At 35.8% G+C, this 17993-nt stretch overlaps 1 protein-coding gene across 1 annotated transcript in view; it reads right to left on the bottom strand.

Moving 5' to 3' along the window:
* The window catches only part of myh9b (myosin, heavy chain 9b, non-muscle), a 54946-nt gene that overhangs the window by 3879 nt on the left and 33074 nt on the right, over positions 1-17993 (bottom strand). The window contains 27 exon segments of the mRNA XM_048194114.1: positions 583-755; positions 842-950; positions 1034-1242; positions 1323-1446; positions 3027-3115; positions 3194-3322; positions 3586-3747; positions 3893-4105; positions 4189-4401; positions 5265-5513; positions 5681-5833; positions 5914-6018; positions 7574-7780; positions 7863-8007; positions 9600-9812; positions 9922-10093; positions 11430-11553; positions 11637-11774; positions 11860-12066; positions 13061-13192; positions 13279-13387; positions 13577-13737; positions 14367-14436; positions 14625-14746; positions 15246-15433; positions 17166-17280; positions 17362-17535. Coding sequence (XP_048050071.1) covers positions 583-755; positions 842-950; positions 1034-1242; positions 1323-1446; positions 3027-3115; positions 3194-3322; positions 3586-3747; positions 3893-4105; positions 4189-4401; positions 5265-5513; positions 5681-5833; positions 5914-6018; positions 7574-7780; positions 7863-8007; positions 9600-9812; positions 9922-10093; positions 11430-11553; positions 11637-11774; positions 11860-12066; positions 13061-13192; positions 13279-13387; positions 13577-13737; positions 14367-14436; positions 14625-14746; positions 15246-15433; positions 17166-17280; positions 17362-17535 — 4205 coding nt within the window.

Here is a 17993-nt window from a genome sequence, read left to right as displayed (position 1 = left end):
AAAAATAGTTTTTTTATAATATAATATTATACAACCATCTTATTTGGATGGCAAAAGCTAATTGAAATTTAAACTTCACAATTATTACCAGTGTTGCCAAGTGCGCAATTTTCTCGCTGAATTGGGCTACTTTTACACTGTTGCCGCGGGTTGTTTTTCATGTCCGTAGGTTCACACGACCCCCAAAAACATGATATTTAGCACCTGGAATGCTAATTTTACCAAGGGAACCCCGTCAAAAATGCAGATTTTACCCTCTGGAACGTGGGGGACCCTCTCCGAAACACGATTGGGCTAGTTTTAGGCTAGTTTTAAGTAGCAATTGGGTGGGTTTTGTTGTGAAAACCTGGCAACCCTGATTATTGCGGTTATCTCAAATAATTGTGATTGGCTCCAATAAGCACATTCAGATTATTAATCAATAGTTGCGACAGGCCTAGTTTATGGTTTTAGATTCAGTTCACAATAACCCTGATGTGAACGTGCAATAATTCAGCAATTGTGATTAATAATTGCAATTCAAATATTGAGGAGAATAATGGCGATTATGGTGCAGTCGTGACACTGAGAGTTATTGCTCACCTGAGTTTGCTCTTCAGACTGTTGACCTCGCGGTTCATGGCGTCGGCAGACTCGGTGGCGTCCTCCAGCTCTCGCTGCAGTTTCCTGCGGTTGGCATTGGCTCGCTGCGCCTCCTCCTCCGCCTCCTCCAGCTGACGCTTCAACTGCTTCATGCGGCTGTTCAACTTGTCAGACTGCAGCCAATCACAACCAAACGTTATGTCACAATCTACTTCAACCTGCTGCAGTGTAATTTGCACAGAGATGTAGTGAGCGTCACCTGATCTTTATACTGCTCCGTGTTGCGTCTCTCGTCGTCGACCTGCAGAATCACCTCCTTCAGCTTCTTCTCCGTGCGACGCACCAGTTTGGACGCCTGCTGCCGCTCTCTGAACACAAACATCATGTACAATCAGCACGGGCAATCCATAAACATATGGTGATGAATAAAAGCTCTGGTTTTTCTCCTCACTTGGTCTCGACGTCGAGCTGCTCCTCCAGCTGACCGATCTTGGCCTCCAGGGCGGCGATGGTGGCCTTGTACTTGCTCTTGACGGCTCCCTCCAGTTCAGTCAGTTTGAGTTTCAGCTCCTTGTTCTGCCGCTCCATCTGTGATCGCGCCCCCTCCAGGCGCTGTGTGGTGCTGCGCTCTGCCGTCAGCTCCACGTTTATCTGGTCCGTCTACAGACAAAAGACAGAGATATTTGTAGACATTTCGTCGACACAGAACAGGTTGTGTTAATCTCGGGAGCGTGTCGGACCTGCAGCAGGGCTCTCTTCAGACGGTCGTTCACCAGCTCCGTGTTGTTCTGCTCCTCCTCCAGCTCCTCCTCCAGCTGAGCGATACGCGCCTCCAGACGCCTCCTCTCCTCTGAGCCCAGAGCGCTGATCACACACACACAACATTGGGTTACAAACCACAAGATCAACAATACTGGATGATAAATTTAGAAATCTGTCCATTTTAATGTTTTTTTTTGTTGTTGTTTTTTGTGCAAAATGGTGCCATATGTATTTGACTGAATTATAACAAACACTTATGTTACACTGAAAGACCTTTAATTTTTTTAATTGTTTCATTTCAAAATAGTTTTTAATACAAGCCATTAATTGTGAACATTTGTTTTTTAACTATTTATAATAAATCTGTTTTATTATAATGTATATACCTCTTTTGGGAAAACGAATGTATTCTCCAAAACAAAAGGAAGAATATTACTTTATTTTTTCCAGTAATCCTAAATCACATTTCCTTAAAAAAGAAAACTAGTTGATGAAATAATACAATTAGTAGGGCTTTTTAATTTATTTTTTCTTAAATAATTTTCATTATAAATTACTTATAAATTACTATTATAGTCAACGCTTCATAAAAATTCATACTTTTATTGTAGATTTAAAATTGTTTTTTTTGTTTGAATTAAAATGTTTATAAAATAGTAGGAGAAATAATATATAAATAAATAATAAAATGTTTTACTATAGGATATATTCTGAAATATTTTTAATTTCTTTTTTGTTAAATAAGTTTCATTCTAATTTACATATCAATTACGAAAAATAATATTCTTCATTTTAGTATTTTAAGTTTTTGTTTGCATTAAAAATAGTTCATTAACTATTAAAATTAGTAGGGCAAATAAAAATCGACTATTTAGTCAACATTCTTCATAAAAAAAAATAAAAAAACACTTTTATTGTAGTTTCTTCAATTAAAATGTTTATAAAATAGGAGAAATAAAATATAAATAAGTAATAAAAAAGTGTTATAATTATTATAATATATATTCTGAATTATACATTTTTCTGACTAATAAAATACGTATCTTGTAAAGATATGTAGTCTAAAAATGTATGTATTTATGTTTCTATGGAAATAAATGTATGATATGTAGTTTTTGTTTTTGATTTGTATATCTTGTGATAATAAACATGTAATTTCTAATTTAATTGTATTTATTTATTTGTATATTTTAAAATAATAAAATACATATCTGGTAAATACTTTAAAATGTATATGCATGTGTATATGTTTCCATGAAAAAATGTTTTTTGTTTCTTTATTGTGATTATCAAACTTTTTTCTAAGTTAATCATATTTATGTAGTTTTGTAGTTTGTTTCGATTAAAAAAAGTTCATAAAATAATCAATACACAAATAATCAAAAAAAAAGTGTTTTTAATTTATCTGTTATAAATATTTTTTATTATAATTAGGGGAATTAAATACAAAAATCAAAAGTCTTCAAAACACTAGAAGATTTTTTTCAGTAGTTCTGAATCATATTCCTCTAAAAACATGTATTTATTTATTTATTTTTTGGGATAAAAACTTTCACGAACATAACAATCAGTATTCTTAATAATGAAAGATTTTTGTAGTATATTTAATAGTTTTGAATAGTTTTCCACACAAGGTGTGCTATTAATTTGATAATAATGTGATTTAACTGTGTTCTTCTCACCCTTTAGCGGCCTGGTTGTTGATCTCATCCTGCAGTTCGTCTCTCTCCTGCTGCGCTTGTCTCTTGGCTCGCTCGGCAGCTGCCAGTTCCTGCAAACGCATTCAGAGACACGTTAGACGGACATTCACTTATTGTGAGGAGAGAGAGAGAGAGAGAAACACACTGACCTCCTGCAGCTGGATCATCTCGGCCTCCATGCTCTTCACCTTCTTCTCGTTCTCTTTGCTCTGAGCCAGAATCTCCTCGCGGGACAGACGCGTGTCGTCCAGCTCCCTCAGCAGGTCCTTCATCTGAGCCTAAAACACACCATCAGCAGGTCTGGGCATTAGATGAGCTCCAGTACACTGTTTGTAAGGAACGTTTTGTGGCATATGTTCCTTAGTTTAAAATAACATGTTAAAGCACTTAAAATGAAAGTCAACGAGGCACAATGTGATGCCAAAATTGCAACAGTTTTTGCTTAAAAAGGGTAAGGGCCAGTTTTCTGTGGTAGTTTGAAGAATTGTTCAGCTTCTCTTGTTGGTAATACAGGACTGTCAGTGTGGAGATAAAGACGAACCTGCACTTTCTTGAGCTGCTTGAGAGCCTCGTCGCGGCTCTTGTTGGCCTGGTCGATGGCGGCCTCCAGCTCCTTCAGGTCCAGCTCCATCTTCTTACGCGCCGCCATTGCCACCGTACGCTGTTTACGCTCGTCCTCCAGCTCCATCTCCATCTCACGCACCTGAAAACAAACACACAGCATCATTAGGGCTGCAACAACTATTATAATAACATATATAAAACTCTGCTTTTTAATTAATGGATTATCAAATAATCACTAGCTGTAGCTCTACAATAAATACTGCAAGTCCGTGTTGTTTTCGCACCTGTTTGAGCAGCTGTCTCTTCTTCTCCTCTCCCAGCTCATCTCGTCCCTGCAGGTCTCGCTCGTACTGCGCCTTCATGGCCTGCATGTTGACCTCCAGCCTCAGTTTGGCGTCCTCTGTGGCCTGCAGCTCGTCCTCCAGCTCCTCCAGCTGCGTCTTCATCTCCTCCAGCTGCTGCTCCATCGCGCGCTTCGACTTCTCCAGATCGTGCACCTGAGAGAGAGCGAGAAACCGTGAGACTACTGGAGACGAGGCGGTGAAGTCGAGGTTTCTGATGACCCGAAAAAGCCTCTTACGCTCTTGCCGACGTCGTCTTTAGAGGACACCAGGTCCTCCATCTCAGCCCGGAGCAGTTTGTTGGTTCGGTCCAGCTCATCCTTCAGGTCGGTGAGGGCCTCCAGCTCTCGGCCGAGCGCCAACACGCGGGTCTCTTTCTCGCGAGCTTCGGCCTCGGCGCGGTCGCGCTCCTCGGCGTAACGGGCAGAGATGGACTTCTCCTCGGCCAGCATCTAAAAAACAAGCATGTCAATAACTTTTTAGTTATATTCAGCTGTTATTTTTTGATGGTCGTCAGCAGGAATGCTCAAAAATACGTTTGTCTAAACCAGCGGCTCTCAAGCTTTTGAATTCGTCAACAATAATCGAACCTCCAAAACTTTTCCCTCAATTTTTTTTTTTTAAATGCTAACTCAAAATACTTAAATTACATCCCTAAAACAACAAAAAATTAAAAGTATATAAAAAAAAACCTTTGATATAAAAAAATGGTATATTTGAAAAATAAATAGTAAAAATTCCAGTCATTTTAAGATTTTTTTAAATAGAAAAACATATTTTAAATATTTTTTAAATGCCAATGTCATTTTATGATTTTATTTTTTAGAAAAAGTATAAAAAAATAAATTAACAAAACTAAAAAAAATTAACACATTTTAAAAAAGCAACAAAAACATTTAACTAGAAAATGTACATTCATAAAATATACATAAAAAATGTCCATGTCGTTTTAAGATTGTTTTTTTTTTAAAAGGATTTTCTTTTTATTAAAAACACCAGATAAAATATTTAAAAATGACATTCCTGAAACTGAAACTACTAAAAACTAAAATAAATAAAACATTAAAAATATATATATTTAAAAAAGCTCATGATATCTAAAAAAAGTATATTTAACAAATGTGTATTAAAATGCCCATGTTGTTTAAAGATTTTATTTTATTAAGAAGATCTTGATTTTTAGTTGTTTTAGCCAAATGCTTTAAATGCTTGTTTTGTCTCATTTTGAACTCATTTTCAGTCACCTTGATTCCTCTTGTGTTTGAGAACCGCCGCTCTAATCGACTAACCCGTCCTGACCCATGCTGGCTCTCACCTGGTCGAACTTCTTCTGCTTCTTCTCCAGGTTGGAGACGATCTGTCTCAGATGGTCCTGGTCCACCACCATGTCGTCCAGCTCCTGCTGCAGGCGCGTCTTGGTCTTGTCCAGCTTGTCGTAGGCGGCATTCCTCTCATCCAGGCGCTGCGTCACGGCCTCCAGGTCGCGCTGCACCCGCTTCTTCGTCTCCTCTGTGCTCTCCAGAGAACTGGCCTCCAGCTCCATTTTCTTCTTCAGGTCCACCATCTACAGGAGAAGAGCAAAGCAAAATAGTGTTCAGAAGAGTACGCTATCATACAACTCACATCATTTTGGATTTATCAAAATGTGCAGTATCCAAAAGTATTATCATCTGAACATGACACATTACATCTCAATAGACTTTTCCAGGTTTGGAAAACTGTGACATGTACCTGCGCCTGCATGGTGTTCAGCTGCTTCTCCAGGTTCCTCTTGGCCTCCTCTTCCTCCTCCAGCTGCTCCTTCAGGCTGTTCTGATCATCCTCCAGCTGCCGCAGGCGCGTGTTCAGCGCCAGTTTCTGCCGCGTCTCCTCCTGAAGCACTTCCTGCAAGGACACAATCAGGTGAGCGAGACGCGCGGACACACCTGCAGGAATCCCATGATTCCACAGTCCCTCATATGTACCTGCACGTCCTGCAGCTGCGACTCCACGGCTGAGTAGTCCTTCGTCGCTTTGATGGACTTTCCTTCAACTTCACTCAGCAGGGTGTTGACGTTATCCAGCTCCATCTGAAGAGGAAACACAACCGTTTGTCACGCTAACACTTTAATAGTGACGAAAAACGAGCATTACTTACAATAACTACTTAAACGTGAGTTACCATGGAATATAATCAGATCTAGAGTGTAAAAGAGCTGTCAAAATAAAACACTCAATAAATAAAGATTAAATGTTTATGTCATGTGACAATTATCTGTTACCAGAGGACCATGAACATGCAAATGTGGCGTTAAATTAGTGAATTATTTACTTAAATTCTCAGGGGGACTTCCAGAAAATATTTCATGGGTGGCAAAACTATTGAAGCCCATTTTCACCACAAAAGTCACGCTTTTGTAAGTCATAATTATAAATATGATTAAATCATAATTGTGACATACTAAGTAGAAATTGACAAAATTATTACATATTAAGTCAATTTAAACTTCATACTAAGTTGAAATTGCGACATTCAAAATGAAAATTAAGACAAAAAAGTTGAAATTATGACATACTACATCAAAATTATGACAAAAAGCTGAAATTATGACAGTTGAAACTATGATATTCAAAGTCGAAATTATGTCTACATCGAAATTATGACAAAGTCTAAATTACTACAAAAAAAGTTTAAATTATGTCAAAAAGTTTAAATTCTGACACGTTGAAAAAAAAAAAAATGAAATTATGACGGTTGAAACTGACATTCAAAGTCGAAATTACGACAAAGTTGAAATTATGACAAAAAGTTGAAATTATGACAAAGTTAAAATTATTAGTTAAACCTGACATTTAAAGTCGAAATTACTACAAAAAAGTTTAAATTATGACACGTTGAAATTATGACAAAAAGTTGAAATTATTACGGTTGAAACTGACATTCAAAGTCGAAATTACAACAAAAAGTTGAATTTATGATACAAAGTTAAAATTATGAGTTAAACCTGACATTTAAAGTTGAAATTGCGATAAAAAGTTGAATTTGACACAAAGTTGAAATTGAGTTAAAACTGACATTTAAAGTCGAAATTACGACAAAAAGTTGAATTTACAACAGAAAGTTGAAATTATGACAAAAAGTTGAAATTATGACAGTTAACCTGACATTTAAAGTTGAAATTAAGACAAAAACTTGAAATTATGACAAAAAGTTAAAAACTGAGTTAAAACTGACAAAAAGATTAAATTATGAGTTAAACCTGACATTCAAAGTTGAAATTATGACAGTTAAAACTGACATTTAAATTAAAAATTTTGAGAAAAAGTTGAAATTATGAGAGTCACAATTATAAAGTGTCATTTGTGACAGAAACTCATCATTTTGACTTTTCATGTCAGAATTTTGACATTTTATGTCAATTAAGATTTACCAAAACATGATTTCTTTTCTTATGTGGCAGAAATGGGCTTCCATACAAACAGTTTGTGAATCACTGAAATAAAATACAGTGTTATTCTGTTTTGTATTTATTCGTTGCGTCTCTTGTGGACTGTTGATTTAAATCTGTTGTTCACTAGTATTTTCTCCCAACTGAAAAAAGTCTTTAGGATTCCAGTGTAATTTGAATTTTTGAAATTGCGCACCTGCATCTTGGCGACTTTGTCGGCCAGTTCGAGCCGCTGGCGCTCGCTCTCGGCGTGTTTGACCTGCAGCTCCTGCACCTGCGCCTCGGCTTTCTTCCTGCGGTGCTCGGACTCTCCTTTGCCCTGCATGAGCGTCTGCAGCTCGATCTGCAGCTCGTTCCTCTCCGACTCCAGAGCCTGCTTGGTCTTCTCCACCGACACCTTATTCTGTGAACAGAGACGCAGAGTGAAGCTGGCGAATCACACGTTTGACCCACCGCTGTTTTTCAGGTGTGTTTGAGCGTCTTACCCGTTTGACCTGCTCCAGCTGCTCATTGAGCTCGTCGAAGGCCTGACCATGTTTCTGCCGCATCTCCGCCACCAGCTGCTCGTGAACTTTAGCCTCTTCCTCCAGAGTCTTCTTCAGCTGCGCCACTTCGGTTTCACGCTTCGTCCTGCAGGAAATACACATGATGAACGTCAGTTGACATATTTAGCCAATGATAAACATCTGATCTCATATTGCTGAGACATCCAGACAAAAAGAACAGACCAAACTCTGATGCCAATAGAAATAGAGTGTTCACAACTTTACAAGAACCAACTAAGAATATAAAATGGACATTTACACTGTTGTTCAATCAGTTTGAATGTATTGAATTATTATTTTCATATTATGAACTATTTTAACTATAATTAGAACATTTTAAATAGACCTATAAAAATAAAGAACTATAAAAAAGGTAAAAAAAAAAAAAAATTGATATATATATATATATATATATATATATATATATATATATATATATATATATATATATATATATATATATATATATATATATATATATCAATAATAATAATAATAATATAAGAAGAATATTATTTTCATATTATAATTGTAATTTGAAAAGACAGAAATAGGAGAATTGTAATGAAATTTTACTGCTGAATAAAAAAAATATCTAATAAATAAAAAATAGAATAGAATAATAATAATAAAATTAAGTTATTTTCATATTACTTTATAAATTATTTATAAAAAAGAAAAAAGAAATGCAATACAATTGTACTGTTAAATAAAACAATAATATTTAATAAAATATAAATACAATAAAACTAAATTATTTTCATATTTTAATTATTACTATAATAATGTTTTTATCATTATTTAAACATTTGAATAATAATAGAATTGTAATGCAATTGTACAGTTATATTAAATGTGAATGTCTAATAAAATAAAACATTTAATAAAATATATAAATTAAAATATAAATTAAAATTGTCCATATTATCACTATTATTTAATGTCTAATAAAAAAAATAGAATAGAATAATAATAAATATTGAATAAGATATTTTCATATCATTACTTTAAATTATAAAATTAAGAATTGCAATGAATTTGTATTGTTAAATAAAAAAATATAATAAAATAAAAATATAGTAACAATAAAATTATTATTTTCATATTATTATTATTATTATTACTATTATAAAAATGAAGAATTACAATAGAAATGTACTGTTAAATTAAAAATGAATATCTAATCAAACAAAAACCTTAAATAATAAAATATAAATACAATTTTTAAATTAATTTTTTTTTCATTTTATAAAAATTAAGAATTATAATGCAATTATACTGTTACATAACAAATAATATCTAATAAAATAAAAAATAATGAAATATATTATTAATAGTAAAATTAAACTATTGTCATATTACTATTATTTTAACTAATAATAAAAATGAAGAATTGTAATGCAATTGTACTGTCAAATAATATCGAATATAATAAAATTTAATTGTTTTCATATAATTGTTATTTAGAACTGAAAATGTAATTGTACAGTAACATAAATGAATATTTAATAAAAAACAACATTATTGTCATTATTATACACTAGAATAGTAAAAATACTAATATCCAATTCTGTATTTTTTCCACTTTCACATGTAAAACTGTTCAAGCATATAATTTTATGTATATTTCATCCTAAAACATAGCATAATGTGTAAGTGATGTGTGTGTTTCTTCACCTGAGCTCCTGCTGCGCGGCCGTGGAGTCGAGTGTGTCCTCCAGCTCGGTCTTCAGCGCCTCCAGCTCCTCTCCCAAGTCCCGGCGGTGTTTCTCGGCTTTGGTGCGGGCGACTCGCTCCAGCTCCAGGTCTTCCTGAAGTTCACTCAGCTGAGCCTCCAGCTCACGGATCTTCTTCTGGGCCAGATTCTTCTGAGCCGCTTCCTCCTCGATCCTGATGGGAAATCACTGTCAGTCACATGCTCTGATCTTACATTCAGATGGATTAATGCAGTGGTTTGTGATTGTGATTGGCTCCTGTAGGTCAGCTGACACACACACACCTGGCCAGAGCCTCCTGCAGCTCCTCCTCCTTCTTGGCGAGTTGCGCTCTGAGTTCAGCGATCTGAGCCTGCAGCTCAGCGATCTGGTCGTGCAGCTCGGTGGAGTCGCCCTCCAGCTTCCTGCGGTTCTTCTCCAGCTCCTGACGCTGCTTCTCCTCGCGCCGCAGACGGTCTGACCGACAGAGACGGCACATTTAATCCACAGAAACTTCCTCTAGAAATCCTGTCAATCCTCCACCAGATCCTATCATGGGTGTGTTCGTCACTGCCTGATTTCTATTTTTATCTATTTTGACGTATATAAACTAATACATGATAAACTACATATTTAAGGATAAAAAAATATTGCATTATGACGTTCCATTCATAATCATTATTTTAGGCATCAGAAATGTAATATGTTAAAGTAATATTTACACAGCAATACTAAATATATATTATACTATATTTTACATTAATAACATATTATAAATGACAAATATTCTCTCTCTCTCTCTCTATATATATATATATTACATATAAATTATGCTATAATTTACATAAATTACGTATGAATTACATATATTATGCCATATTTCATATTAATTATACATAATGAATTATACAATATACGCTGACTTATACATGGTTAGATACATAATGCTATATTTCATATTAATTGTATATGTATATTACAAATTATAAATATGATGTTGTATTTTACATTATTTACAGGTACATATTTTGAATTATAGCATTATATTAAATAATGCTATTAAATTTTATGAATATTATATATCATGTTATAAATTATATTTACATTTGTGCATTTAGCATAACTAACTATATATTATGAATTATATATATTATGCTATATTTAACTACATATTATGAATTGTACACATGATATATTTTACATGGCTTATACATTATAAGTTATATACATTATGCTATATTTTATGACTTATAGATCATAAACTATATACATTATATGAATTATATACATTGATATATTTTACATGACTTACACATTATGCTATATTTTACATTACTAATAGCATAATGTATATAATTCATAATGTATATTTTACACAATTTACATTATAAACTATATACATTGTGGATTATATACATTGTTATATTTTACATGACTTAAGTAGTATATAATTCATAATGTATATTTTACATGACTAATACATTATAAACTATATACATTATGAATTATTTACATTATGATATATTTTACATTACTTACAACACAATTTATAAATTCATAATGTACATTTTACATGACTTACACATTTTGAATATCATTATGTTATATTTTACAAGACTTAAACATGATGAACTATACATTATGCTATATTTTAAAAGTTGTATTCCTCACTCGTAAGTCGCTTTGGATAAATGGTTAAAAGTACAATAAACGTTGAATGATGATTTTAATGCCCCGATCATTTACAGCAGGATAAAGCCTAAAGTTTTCTGCACGTCTTACAAACATCATTAGGATTTGCATCTGCACTCACCCTCCAGGTCGGTGATCATGGCCTCGTGTTTGTTCTTGAGCTTCTGCAAGCTCTTGGACTTCTCCTCCTCCTCGGCCAGGTTTGTGGTGAACTCAGAGATTCGCTCCTCCAGAAGTTTCTTCTCCTGCACGAGCAGAACACAGACGAACAGTGAGAAAAACCACCAGCGTTTAAACAACATCAAAACCAGCGTGTGTGAGGACAGACCTTAGACAGCTTGTTGTTCTGGTCGTCCAGGATCATCACGTCATCCTCGGTTTTCTTGAGCTTGGCCTCCATCGTGACCTTCTCCAGCTGCAGCTTCTGTCGGGCGGCTTCCTCCTCATCCAGCTGCTGCTCCAGATCCTGTTGGACCAAAACACAGACATTCCTCATTCAACCAATCGCAGAGACACACCGGAGCCCGTTCCTGAAAGCAAACTCTGGTTACCGCGATGTTCTGCTGCATCTTCTTTTTCTCCGTCTGCAGATGATTGGCTCGCTCCTCCTCTTCCTCCACTCGAGCCTCCAGGTCATGCAGGATCTCCTCCAGCTCCTGTTTCTTGGCCACCAGGCGGTTCCTCATCTCGTCAGCCTCGGCGCACAGATCCATCTCCGCCTGCAGCTGCTCCTGAAGCGCCATCTTCTCCGCATTCAACTGGAGAAACAATCACAGCGTTCAACATTCCCACCCAAACTGCTATATAAGTATACTACATACATCAATTATATACTAGAGCTGCACAGTTAATCGTTAAAAGATTGTGATCTCTGTTCAAACACCCATGCATTCTTATGACAAAGATTCGGCTCTGTCTATTAAACCTTTGACAAGTACGATCACAGCGAACATTCAGGTCTGTGTTGGCGCTGCCGCTGAGCCAGAGAGTTCAAATTATCACAGAAGTCCTGGGTTTATAGTTCGGATATAAACACTGATGTCTACGGTAGGGATCAAAATAGAGTGAATCACCTTTTGGAAGTGACTTGTTGCTTCAAATAAAGATTGTTTCATTACACGAGTAGGTGGCGACAAGTAACTGTTAAAAGTTTATTTGTCATTAAATCATCCATTCAGGAGATTAGTTCAAAAACTGATTCATTCAGTAATGAAACAAGTGAAGTCTTTATGATTGAGTCATTGAATCATTCACGGATTAAAAAATTAATTCAAATGAATTAACTATTTTTTAAAATAGGCTGCAGCAATTAATATTTAGTCAAAACATCTAGTAAATTTCATGTTATTTTGTTAAGAGATGTGTTAAAAATTTGATTCATTCAGCCTTTATAAACGAGTCATTAAATAATTATTTTAAGAGATTCGTTCAAAAATGCTGATTCATTCAGTAATGAAACAACTGATTTATATGAGTGAGTCACTGAAACTAACTTTTTTTAAACAGACTGTAGCAATTAATATTTAGTCAAAATATCTAGTAAGTTTCATGTTATTTTGTTTAGTTTGTTTATTCAGAATCGTGAGAGATCATGATCTCTATTTGAAATAAAAAAATAATGATTCTCAATGTATGCAGAATCATGCAGCTCTATTATATATAATTCATAATGTATAATTAATGAAAAAAAAAGAAAGAAAAGTATATAAATAAAGTGTAACCATGACAACATTTCGAATACGCGGTTCACACCTGCTGTTGTTTGGCCTCCAACTCCTGCAGCTGCTGCTCGGCAAACTGCTGCTTCTCCCGCACCTTGTGGAGCTCCTCATCTTTGGCCTGCATTTCCTCTTCCTGTCGGCTCACCTGCAGCAGCGGCTTCACCTGAAACATACACACACACGGCATCAGTACAGAACACACATCAGGCACATCTGAACATGTGTGTGTGTGTGTGTGTGTTTATTAACCTTGGTGAAGAGTCTCCACCATTGCCAGTTCCTGAGCTTCAGGTAGGCAGCACAGTTCCTCTGGATCACTCTCATGGCCGTCAGCTGCTGCTGTCTCTTAGCGAATGCCCTGCATGACAAACAATCAATATATTGCTGTTATGTGGATTTTAGTTCATGTGTAGGTCTATTTTCTAGCAACCACCCTGAAAACCCTAGAAACTGGCTAAAAACATAGTAACGCCCTAGCAACCAGCCAGAGCACCCATCCATCTCACTAACTGTCATTAAGCTGTATTATGTGTGTCGTAAAGCTCACTTGCGGGCGACGTATCCACGGCACCAGGCCTGGAAGTTGATGATGACGTCAGTGATCTTCATGTCTCGCTCTTCCTCAAGGTGAGCCAGAACTCCAGCACGGAAAAACACCTTGCTCTGTCCGATCCGGTACAGGTTGGGATCCAGCTCCAGCGCTTTGATCTGAGACACAGATGAAGAGCTTATTATAAACAGGCGTTCGCAAACCTTTTTTTTTTTTTTTTTTTCTGTCGACCCAATTTGACCCCTAAAATATTTAAGTGTTTTATTTTCATTGTTTTTAATTTAGAAAAGAAATAGAACACAAAGATTTTTAAATATGAAACAAATCAAAACAGAACACTAAAAGGATTTATAAATATTCTAAATTAAAATAAATCATTTTTGAATATAAACAAGTCAAAATAGAACACTAAAAATATTTATAAATATTCTAAATTAAAACAATTTTTTAAAAATAAAAACAATCAAAATAAAACATTAGAAAATATTTATAAATATTCTAAAATAAAACAAATACTTTTAATATAAACAAATCAAAATAAAACATTATTATTTAAAAATATTCTATATTAAAACATTTTTATAGTTTTATTGTGATTGTTTGCATTTGAAAACTATTTATTAATTTTCATTTTATGTTTTGATTAACTTTCTATCAACTCACAAACACCATGCAGTTCCCTCATCAACCACCAGGGGTTTGCAAACCCCAGTTTCAGAAACACTGTGCTGAAGTCACACCAGGCACCTCTAAATTGGTTAATTTAAACTCTAAAAAATGGTCTCACCATCAGCACACAAGCCTGTTTGCCATCCATGAAGCCTTTGGGAATGGCGTTGGGCGTGAGGATTTCATACCTGAGCAAAAAAACACAAATTAACATCAGTGAAAACACACAATCAGGTCCTGTTCTTCAGTTAAATTAGATTCAGTTTGTAACAGATGCTAACATAATAAGATTAAGCTGTTTTTTTTAAAGCAGTTTATTCTGATGAATTAATTCAGCGCGAGAAAATGCCAAACATCCGCAGTGTTCGTCCGATACCTCTGCCTGAACTCCTGGAAGACGATACGGTTGGGGAATCCCTGTCTGCAGATACGGATGCCCTCCAGCACACCGTTACACCGCAGCTGATCCAGAACCAGGTGAGGGTCCAGCTTACCAGCCTGAGACGAACGGAGACATAAAACACAAATGCTTACGATAAATTCAGGACAAATTAAGCCTAAAGTATGCGTACGCTAAAGTAGGTAGTTTATGCAAGTTTCATCATTTTTCTGCAGTAATTTGTTCGACATTTTTAACACTTGTAACTTCTGGAGAGAAACAGCACAGCCAGTGGACAAAGACGTGATTGCGCACAACATCAACTGGCTGCTAAGCTTTTGCATCAAAACTGAAGTAAACTTTAGGCTTTATAGTGTTTATTTTTTTTTATTATGCTAGCAAAAAGTAAGCAAAAAAAAAGTTTAAATTCAAATTCAAAGACAAATTCATCAAAAATTTACCAATTTTGGGACTTTATTGTATATGGTAAAACGGTAATAAAATGGTGATTAGACCCTACCATAATAATCCCAATATTCTTTGAGGCATCTTAGAGTAACACATAAGCATATGCTAAACATACATAGTTTTATCATTTCTTTAGAATCTTTTTCATACCTTCTTCTCGTGGTTGGGAATGATGCACCGGACGAAGTTGGGGTTGGTGTTTCTGAGCGTGGCCATAAGTTTGGACAGCTGCTCCTTATAGAGCTGCCCGACCGTCCGGAACATTCCCTTACGGGTCTTAAACGCGCCCGGCAGCTCGGACATCCCGGCCACTTTATCCAGACCCACGATACGGTCCACTGAGAGACAGACAGACAGAGACACAGACAGAGTCACTGCGCTGCAGAGAAAGCTTCATCTCCGGCATGCAGTCTGGTCATGATGATGTGACAACTTCCCACAGTTCAGTGGGGTCAAACACACTTCAGCACTGGTGACAAAACCACAGAGACACACGATGCTGGTGAAGAGTGGAGGGGAAACACACACGGGGAAATGGATCCAACTCAATGCAGTGCAGGTGACACGTACGTGTGTGTGTGTGTGTGTGTGTTTGTGTGTTCAAGGGTCCAAAATAAACTCTCACCTCGTTCACCTCAATTGAACTGAATGATACAACTTCAACAATTCATTTTCCTCGTGTTTCATGAAAGAGGCTCAACAAATTCGCTTTGATGAGTAAAACAATTGTTTTTAATTTGCCTCTACTTTTAAATAAGTAGTACATGGTTTAAACGTTTCAACGTAGGAACAACAGTCTGGTACTTTGTTGTACGTCATTTGAGCAAATCAAATTAAATAAATCAAATTAGAAGGGCAAGGACCGTCGCAGGTCTTATGTTTTTCAACCTTTTTTTAGATAGGAAAAGTAATTATTGACGTAAATCCAGTATGTTCTGCACTGTATTCACACCGCATGTTTCAATTTACTAAAATTCAAAGCAGGGTTGTCGTCGTTAACTGAAACTATTTTTGCTAATTGAAATAAAGCTGAAATAAAATAGAAATACAAGATAAAAAAACTAAACTTAATGCAAGACAGCACTAAAATTACTAACTGGAAATAAATAAAACTAAAACTAAACTAAAATTAAAATAAGTAATATTTAAAAAAAAAATGGCACAAGCACATAAGAAATATTAAGAAATAATAATAAATATTAAAATAAAATAAAAATAAAAAACAATATAAAACATAAAACTATAAACAGGATATAAATAATATTAAAATAACAATGATTTAAATTTTATATAAAATGATAAAAAAATATATATAATTTCCCCTTAAATATATATATATATTTATATATGTATATATATATATATATATATATATATATATATATATATATATTTTTTATTTTTTTTTTTTTTTTTTTTTTTTTTTAATAAAGCAGTCATTGTCAGGTTTGGCTGAAGTGAATTTTGGACCCTGTGAGTGTGTGTGTGTGTGTAACTGCATACTGTGGTCATGTTTCACTGGTGAGAACAGAACCAAACCCATGCAGTTTATACCCATTTCTGCAGTACCACAGACCAACAGCGGGGGCGCCAAAGCACACTATTACACAGAGAGGAGAGACAGCAGAAATATCAGAGAAATATATATATATCAACACCTCGGAGAAACACAGTCACACAGGACAGCTGATGGATGGAGGAGGAAAAGAAAGTCACGGGAGAGAAAAATCAAGAGACGTCACCTGGTTCTAAATGAAGGAATGGAAAACGCTGATAGAAATAAGCTCTCTGACAGTTCTGGACCTCTGAGAGAGACGGACAGACGGGAGACGGTGTGTACAGAGGTCCAGGAGGACAAGAAAAAAGGGACGGACGGATGGATGGATGAAAACAGAGGACCAAACACCAGACGATACGAGCAGAAGAGAACAAATCCAGTGAGTTTCCACCGATTTTGGCATGAAATAAGGTGGCCAGAGTCTAAATACATCAGTCTTTGTTCACTTTCTCCATCAACCTGCTGCTTTATTATTCATTTAAGAGCTGATCGAATGTGATCTATCAACTCACCATCTTTCCACAGCTCTGAAACGAACTTGTCGGTGGACTGATTGAGCAGAGTGGCCACGTTATCGTTCAACGGGTCCATGTTCTTCATCAGCCACTCGTCCGCCTTGTAATCCACCTGAAAAACACAATCACAGACGTTTAAAATTCAATTATGCTTGAAATCCCACATGGGTTCAGCCGAGGAACTTGTCAACACCTTTCCAGCGTAGTGGATGATGCAGAAATCAGCCTCGTCCTTCAGTTTCTTGGGTTTGTGGAACTTGGGATGCGTTCCCTGTTCCTGCAGGACCTTCTCCACAAAGCTCTTGTCCGTGGCTTTGGGGAACCAGCACTCCTCATCCAGGAGAGCCAAGATTCCTGGAGGACTTGCCTGGAAACAAAAAACACGGGTTACAATCAAAGAAAGTCTTCATTTGGTGACCTGTCTAGATCAACAGAAGATCACGAGGACATTGTGGAAATCAAACTGGATTCCAAGTTCTCGATTTCCAATCTTAGGCCCTGTTTCCATCTGGTATTAAGATGCATTTTGGTCGATCGGATCACAAGTGGACGACGTTAAGTACAGGTTTAAGCAGGGTCTAAAATGTTTTGAGGTTTTCCACTTTTGACCACATCCAAAGGTAGTGGATAATGCATTCGACTGGATTGCTTTCGTAGTGGAAACACTCATGTGGTCGAATGCTTTTGAACAGTCGCAAAAGACGCCTACTCTCCGCCTACTGACCTAATGCTACCAGGTCAACCTTGGCTTCATTGGCTGGTAGTCTAGTTAATCAACCATCCAAACCAGCTTGGAGCATCTATAATAAATAACAGATTTCTCGA

The sequence above is a fragment of the Megalobrama amblycephala genome, linkage group LG1, assembly GCF_018812025.1.
Source record: "Megalobrama amblycephala isolate DHTTF-2021 linkage group LG1, ASM1881202v1, whole genome shotgun sequence".
Classification (NCBI taxonomy): Eukaryota; Metazoa; Chordata; class Actinopteri; order Cypriniformes; family Xenocyprididae; genus Megalobrama; species Megalobrama amblycephala.
The sequence above is the reverse complement of the archived record's forward strand: the minus strand, read 5'-3'. Positions and strand labels throughout refer to the sequence as shown.